This window comes from Anabrus simplex, chromosome 5 (genome assembly GCF_040414725.1).
Source record: "Anabrus simplex isolate iqAnaSimp1 chromosome 5, ASM4041472v1, whole genome shotgun sequence".
NCBI classification, from domain to species: domain Eukaryota; kingdom Metazoa; phylum Arthropoda; class Insecta; order Orthoptera; family Tettigoniidae; genus Anabrus; species Anabrus simplex.
In genome coordinates, this window is record NC_090269.1 from 275,090,432 (window position 1) to 275,099,236 (window position 8,805).

The following is an 8,805-nucleotide window of genomic DNA, read 5'->3' on the forward strand; positions in this document are numbered from 1 at the left end:
GAGCTAAAAATATTGTATTTTCCCCTGAAACAATCTCTGGTTTGTACAGTATGGAGGTGGTTTTGTCCCGAGAACATAAAATACAGTTTAAAATTTGTTTTATGGAGCATTTTATTAAATTGTTCAATGCGCATAACGTCTGCAACACCTCACATGGGGCATATTCAGGAACGAGAACAAACGAGCATCTTTTAACCGGGCGAGTTGGTCGTACGGTTAGGGGCGCGCGGCTGTGAGCTTGCATTCGGGAGATAGTGGGTTCGAATCTCACTGTCGGCAGCCCTGAAGATGGTTTTCCGTGGTTTCCCATTTTGACACCAGGCAAATGCTGGGGCTGTACCTTAATTGAGGCCACGGCCGGTTCTTTCCAACTCCTAGGCCTTTCCTATCCCATCGTCGCCATAATACCTATCTGTGTTGGTGCGATGTAAAGTCACTAGCAAAAAAAAGCACCTTTTAGTACTGAAGATGAACTCCTCAGTTGGTTAATTAATGATTTCCTGTCATATATTAAGAAACTTAAAATAATGCATTCAGAGAAAGTAAAAAAGAATCATGAGAGAAATGTATCAGGCATAGATCTTGACTACCCAGTCCACTGTGGCCTGCGTAAAATACCTCATAAGTATACATTTGCATTATGCATTTTTTCATTTTTTTGCTATTTGTTTTACGTCGCACCGACACAGATAGGTCTTATGGCGACGATGGGATAGGATAGGCCTAGGAATGGGAAGGAAGCGGCCGTGGCCTTAATTAATGTACAGCCCCAGCATTTGACTGGTGTGAAAATGGGAAACCACGGAAAACCATCTTCAGGGCTGCCGGGAACCTAACGAGCTATGGCATCGAGCTCTTCTTCAGCTACCTAAGACGCCAAGCGGAATACAATGACATTATGGTTCATGTGGCAAAAGAAAAAACAGGCTGTAAAGGCTGTTTAGAACATATCTGTTCTCCAGCTACTCAAAGTCCAACATTGTGTCTTATTCGTTTTCAAGACTGAGGAGCCGTCAGATACCGAAAATCGTCTGTGGCACTTCTGCAGTGAACGACGGAATTTGTCACTTTCGCTACGCAGTACTTGTCCCGAAGAGAGTTACTAAAAGGTGTACGTTTATTTTTTCGAAAGACATGTTCAACAGTGAAATTAAGTGTGGAAAGTGTAAACACGACAAACCAACTGTTTTTCTACAATGAAAATGTCTGATACCTCTGTTAGACAACATTGCTTCGAGCCACTCAAGTAGAAGAGAGAAAGTTTTGAAACTTGATAAGAAGTCCCTCAGAAGGAAAGTTTTGAAACTTCAATGACATATCCAAGCCAATGCAGCACCGCTCTATAAATAAAGTACTGTCAATACTCGCAAAAACATTCATTTCTTTTTTTTACGATATACTTTACTTATTGACATATACGCCCATGCGAATACAAGGGGGCAAGAACACGATCCTAGCGGCTGAATGGTGAACTAGGAAGCAACCCGTTTCCACGAGTGCATTTCAAGGCCTTGTATTATAACGCAGGCAACGGGTAAAACAGGCTAGACAAAAGCAGTACCAGTTCGGCGCGCGCATGCGTCATTAGCAAAGTGTCTATAGTTCGAAGATATGTCACTCATATTGACGAAGGCAACTTGCATAATATTGTCGACCAGTAATGAAGTGAGTGGATAGAACTCTTGAGCAATAAGGGTTTGAACCTTGGCCATCCTTGCTAATAACTCTTCCTCCTCAGAAGAGTACCAACATTTCATATCAGAAGATTCAACGTACTGGTGTGTGATATTTCAAAGAGACAGCTAAATAACAGATTGCAGCGCGATAACGTCTTCTTCACTCATACAGCATAATGGCAGTAGCTTATCTAAACATTAATGGTGAAGTGTTGCCACATAACATTGTTTCTATTGTAGGTGACGGTGCGAGTTTATTTAGACCTCTTTCTTTCTTTCTTTCTTTCTTTCTTTCTTTCTTTCTTTCTTTCTTTCTTTCTTAATCTGCTTACCCTCCAGGGTTGGCTTTTCCCTCTGACGAAGCGAGGGATTCCACCTCTACCGCCTCAAGGGCAGTGTCCTGGAGCTTCAGACTCTTGGTCTGGGATACAACTGGGGAGGATGACCAGTACCTCCCCCAGGCGGCCTCACCTGCTATGCTGAACAGGGGCCTTGGTGGAGGATGGGAGGACTGGAAAGGATAGACAAGGAAGAGGGAAGGAAGCGGCCGTGGCCTTAAGTTAGGTACCATCCCGGCATTTGCCTGGAGGAGAAGTGGGAAACCACGGCAAACCACTTCCAGGATGGCTGAGGTGGGAATCGAAATCCCCTCTACTCGTTTGACCTCCCGAGGCTGAGTGGACCCCGCTCCAGCCCTCGTACCACATTTCAAATTTCGTGGTAGAGCCAGGAATCGAACCCGGGCCTCCGGGGGTGGCAGCTAATCACACTAACCACTACAGCACAGAGGCGGACTAGATCTCTTTCTTACATTTTATATTCTACTCAGTTACGGCATAAAGAAGTTCGTGAAGCTATTGTTTCGTAAGTTGTCTCCATTTTGTCCGAAAATCATCTTGGTAATAACCATTCCTCCTCAGAAGAGTGCCGACTTTTCGTGTCAGAAGATTCAACTTATGGTGGAACATGTGAGTTGACGGCAGCAGGCAAAATATTTCCATTCCGCTTTGAAGTTTATCGTGATCTAAAGTTATACTGGACATATAATGATGAAGTTAATACCGCAAAAAGATTGCGATTTACTGGTAATCTCTCGAACGGACATTTTGAAGTACTGTATATGAATGTCTGTGCGAAGAAACAAGTGCTTCATTCGTTGTTACAAAAGTTTTTGAAAAACGTCGTACTCGATACTCAAATGCTACGAGAAAATACAATTTAAAAATGCAGCAGCCACATTTTACGTAATAATACTTCCGCACATACCATTGCTGCAAGTAAATACCAAAAGAAAAATCCCGAAGTCCATAGAGCAGCAGCGGACACGTACCAGAATAATCTCAAGGTTCATAGAGCGGCGGCAGTCACGTATCAGAAGAATAACCCCAAGGTTCATAGAGCAGCGGCACCGACATACCCGAAAAATAATTCCGAGTTTCATAGAGCAGCTGCAGCTACACACCAGCAAAATAATCGCGAATATCACAGGATAATTCAAACGCAATATGAGCAACATCACCCTGGGGTCCGAGAAGGAAGACGATTGCGTCCATGTAAATTTAGTTTCATTTCGGGATGTCTTATGATCCAGAAATTAATTAGGAAGATAACAGCTTGATAACCACTGGTACAATGATCCCCAAATACCAATTCTGCAATTCTCTCAAGTGGAAAGATGAAACACCAAGCATGTTTTGCGATTCTGGCAAGGTTCAGCTGTCACCACTCTAATCTCCACCTGAACCATTGTACAGTTACTAATGGGTGCCCATCCAGATCATTGTCATTTTTTTATCGAATTAGAAAATATAGCAGCTGTTTTCAAATGACATCTTTTGGTGCTAAGCAAGTCATCCAACCTGGATTTATGCCAACTTTCAAAGTACAAGGTCAAATTTAGCATTCCATAGCAGTCTATTGCCAAATGCTCATCAAGATACTGGTTTTTTGCATATTTACTTTAATGAGATGGCTAATGCAATAAATGAAGCATTGCTTACACATTTTGATGCAGAAGAAATAGAGTATAAATCGGTCTACACGGTATTACAAACGGACGATGCTGTCAATTATCCAGTAGAATTCCTAAATACTCTTAATCCTACAGGATTCCCATCTCAAAAACTTCGTTTGAAAGTAGGAACACCTGTAATGTTGTTACGTAACCTCAAACCACATTTTGTTGTGGCACTAGATTACGTGTGACGGGGTTAAAAAAATTATAGAAGCTACTGTTATTACAGGGTGTTCTCCAGGAGAATTTCATTTAACAGCGAACTCGGAAACGGGACGGGAAAACACATCATTTACGTTCATGTCTTACATTTCTTACGAAAGTCGATGAACGCATAAGGTTGGTTCGGTGGAGTTCAAAAGAAAATGGGAAATAAAATAATATAATGGGACATAACTCAACTACGACGCGAGTGAAGCCGCGGGCAAAGCGCTAGTATATGTATATATAGGCTACACTAGCGGAAATGGAAAGTGTTACACCGTGAATACCTTGACCGAATGCCATCAAACTGATACCCCACTATTTCCATGCCTGTGAGATATGTTGAATAAAATTTCATCCTCATACGAAGTAATTATTAGTACAGGAAAACGCCATTCCTGAAGATGGCGGCTGATGTGTGTACGTGATGGCTGTTGGGTGTGTCTAACGTTACTGTCTCTTTTAAAGTAGAGATATCAACACAGCATGCCTAGAGGACGTGCACGGGCAGTTTATCGCCATCTTTCGGACTTTGTGAAAGCTCAAATCATTGGCATGAGGGATATGGGAGCATCATACCGACAGATTGCGCAGACAGTTGGCTGTAATGCAATGATTGCAGAACGAGTAGTGACGAAATGCACTCAGGACAACAGTGTGGCACGAAGAGCAGGCACGGATCCTTCCAGAAGGACTACACGACCAGAAGATCGTAGGATTCGTCGGCTGGCTCTGACGAACAGACGGATGACAACAGCTGAAATCCGGGCAGAGGTTACAGGTAGGGTGTCACCACGGACAGTCGGGAACAGATTACTGGAAGCTAGGTTCAGATCTCGAGTTGCCATGCGTTGTTTACCCCTGACACCAAACAACAGACAACGGAGACTTGAATGGTATAGATCCAGATTCAACTAGGATATCAAGTGGAGCTCTGTGGTGTTCAGCGATGAGTATCGCTTCTGTTTGTGGAGGTCAGGCTGACAGGAGTATGTCCGTAGACGACCTGGTGATAGGTCACGGGAAGAAGCGACTATCGAGGCGCATACCCCTCCAACTCTTGGAATTATGGTGTGGGGAGCAATTTGATATGACAACAGGGCGGATTTGGTACTTGTTGAAGGGGGACTAAATGCTCGCCAGTATGTGGAAAGAATCGTAAACCCTGATGTCATACCCTTCATGACGAGGGCCCCAAATGGCATATTCCCGCAGAATAATGCAAGAGCCCACACTGCAGACCACGCCAGAAACGCCTTGATGAATGTACGGATCCTTGACTGATCTGCCCGGTTCCCTGATTTGTCACCCATAGAGCATCTCCTGGATGTGATGGGAAGACGTATACGTCATACCAGCTTCCAGCCGGCAATCAACATGAACTGACACAGCATGTGATTCAGGCATGGTAAGAAATCCCTCAAGATGACATTCGGGGGCTGTTTGCTTCCATGCCACACAGAATACAAGAGTGTATTCGTGCTCGTACTTATGATGATGGCGACGGACGGTTCCGAATGGGCTGAAAGTTTAATCATTTAATACGTGCTATGTGGTGAACATCTCAACAAAGTTTGATGAATATCGGAGTGGTACTTCATGGTGTAATACTTTCCATTTCCGCTAGTGTGTATATATGTGTATATATATACGCGATATTGGGTTTTATGAACTCACGAGTATAATAGAACCCAAATATCACAAGAAAATAATTATAAGAAAAGAAATATATGTGGCTGTGTCTACTTAAATTTCAAGATTTGCAAAAATGCTCGGTGAACAAAAAGTGTATTATTTCCACAAATTATGATGTATTAATTTAATGATATGATAGTTCAACTAACTGAACTAGATGTACCTAGGTATACAATTATTAAGAATTAATTAGCTTTGACTGCCTTGGAGGGTACCGATATACGGAAGGAGCCATTAACAATTGCACTGCATGAACACCGTACCTTAATATCTTATGCTACCAGACAATAAAAACTAGGAAAGTACGGTACACAGAATGAAATACAAGTCCGAATTCAAACATTACGATCTCCACTATTGCAACGCTCCTGGTCTTCTGATACTGATACTATGTATTATTTGTTACAGGGTGCGGCTGCTGCCTCCGCCGATGACGGTGCAGTGTTGATGGACAGTACAACAGACAAACCTAAGAACAATCTATGGGGTTTTACTGCTGTTCTCCTAGACCGTGTGTGCCTCGTCGTGTTCACCGTCACATTGTTCATTATGCTATTAGCATTTGTGCCATAGAAATATCGCAAATACTTTAAAGAACTCTTCGTCGCTATGCTGCCGAAGCAATAGTCTCTGACTCAGTTCGAGTGCGATGAACACCATTAATTCCTAAAATGAGCCTTTACTGCCAGCCTTGAAGTCGCAATGCATTTGCTAATTTAAATGTCTTTGTAAACTTCTCGATTTCTTGAATAGTGATATCTTTACTGCACAGTAAAGAGTAGTCTGATTAATTTGTATCAAAGATATTGCGAATTTATGAAGCCGTATAATTCTTATTTATCTAATCGAAAATAATTATTTGTTGAAATCCAATCAGAAGCTAATTCAAGACAGCGAGAAGTTATGGCCAACTTAGGCGGTATAAAAAGACCTAAAACGATGAGGCAATGTTATCGACACACTAATCATATTCTCCAGGAGCTAAATAACATTCGTTGATATAACAGTAACTGAAGGACGTAGAAAAAAGCTCCTCGTCCACGCTGATATCTGTTCTGTACAATTAATAATACTATAATTAATGAGGGATAAAGAATTCACTACAATTATTTACAAGATTAACAAGTTATCTCTTTGGAGCGCTTTCAACCGATCATGATCTGCTATCTTTAGAACTCTGTTTAAAGCTCCACAGGGAGGTACTTTGTTTAACATAAAACCTGGAGTTACGTAATAATTCTCTGTGAAGACCTTTTCTTAACTTTCTTAACGGAACATGATCTCATGATGAAATCAATGATGGAAGTCCGAGAAATAAGTGCTCAAGACCCACTTGGGGACAGTTTCCTTGATATTCATTAATTAGTAACTGTTTCAGAACAACATCTTCCATAAAGTAACAAATCAACAGAAATAAAACAATACCCAATTTATAGTTTTTTTATAGAATATGAAATCCCCGACTGCAAGGTATATGAGCATCTGGCTAGACGAGAATAGATAACAGAGACATATATTTCAAAGACTGGTTATTGCACGGCACTGCCTGCTCGATCTGCATCCGTGCTCGATCTGCATCCGATGGCTGCTTAAACTGCCTGCTCATTCCATACTCAAACGTGTAACACGCCTTACAAACAATCTGCCGCTAGATGGCAGCACCAAACGTACCCATTTACCGCGTGAATACAACTAGATAAGCATACCAGCAAAATTTAAAATCTGAAAGTAAGATAAATATTAAAGAATTTTACGTATAAAGTGGTGCTCTAGAGAGTTATAGCTTCAGCACTTTTCGAGAAAGAGGTTTCGACGAACAAGAAAACCTGGAAACTTTGTCTGTATGGTACTTCCCTACATTACTAAGTAGAGGTTTCACGACTTTGGCCAGCACAGTTTCTGACACAAGTTCCTGGTGCTTATTGTTACTAAAACACTTTAAAAAATTACATTGGCACAAAGAAGGTAGAACATAGTTTTTTATAATCTGGAGCAGACTTGCAGATTTCTTGCAGTACGGTAGAGCCGCCTCAACAAATTTCTGAAGCCTCATAATTAGGCCAATAAATCGTTGCTAGGGCTAGCGCAGCTATCAATGGGGATGAATTAAATGAGGTAGAAACGTTATTCAAGCACGTGCTGCATTCTGTTTTTTCTTCGATTGCACGCACTAAATAACCACACACTAATCCCTGGTAAGCAGTTTCCGAAGTGATACACACTGACTCAGGGGGCTCACGAAAATCTTCCAGTAAATCAAGTATAGTACGTGCACCTTTTCTTGAGCCCTGGTTCCCATTCGTTACTATGGAGATTCGGGCTCAAGAAAAGGTGCGCGTACTATACATACTCGGGGAATAATAATAATAATAATAGACGATCTATTAGGCGACTTGCATATCTGTGAAGATGAAAGCCCTACCTAGGATGATTTCTAATGCTGAAGATGCCATACACACCCCATCCCCGAACCACTGGAATTAACCAATTAACTAAATAGGCCCTACTTACGTAAATAATAATAGTAATTAAAAGAGCAGTATATTGACACGATATTATACTGCTAGCAAAAGACTCGTAATGGAATCTTAATCTGCTTACCCTCCAGGGTTGGCTTTTCCCTCGGACTCAGCGAAGGATCCCACCTCTACCGCCTCAAGGGCAGTGTCCTGGAGCTTCAGACTCTGGGTCGGGCGGATGAAACTGGGGAGGATGACCAGTACCTCGCCCAGGCGGCCTCACCTGCTATGCTGAACAGGGGCCTTGGAAGGGATAGACAAGGAAGGGTGAAGGAAGCTGGAGGAGAAATGGGAAACCACGGAAAACCACTTCCAGGTTGGCTGAGGTGGGAATCGAACCCACCTCTACTGACCTCCCGAGGCTGAGTGGACCCCGTTCCAGCCCTCGTACCACTTTTCAAATTTCGTAGCAGAGTCGGGAATCGAACCCGGGCCTCCGGCGTTAGCAGCTAATCACACTAACCACTACACCACAGAGGCGGACAATGGAATCTATGACAGCATATTATTCTGTTTTGTACCTTCACATTAACAGTACAGTGTCCCCAGATATTATATTACTTAGTATGTAATACTTCAAACCTTACGCTTACCATTTTCTGCAATGGTGTTTGAAGAGCTCTTGTTAGACGTCTCTGTGCTTGAATCCCTTCTCTTAATCATCGCTGAAATTAGCGGTTGTTTATAAGCTGGATAA

At 42.2% G+C, this 8,805-nt stretch overlaps 1 protein-coding gene across 1 annotated transcript in view; it reads left to right on the top strand.

Annotated features, from left to right (window-relative positions):
* The window catches only part of LOC136874835 (neuronal acetylcholine receptor subunit non-alpha-2), a 120,518-nt gene extending 113,556 nt beyond the window's left edge, over positions 1–6,962 (top strand). The window contains exon 9 of the mRNA XM_067148515.2: positions 5,998–6,962. Within this exon, the coding sequence (XP_067004616.2) occupies positions 5,998–6,162 (165 nt within the window). The 3' untranslated portion in view covers positions 6,163–6,962. The remainder of the gene's footprint in view (positions 1–5,997) is intronic.
* Positions 6,963–8,805: the final 1,843 nt, after the last annotated feature.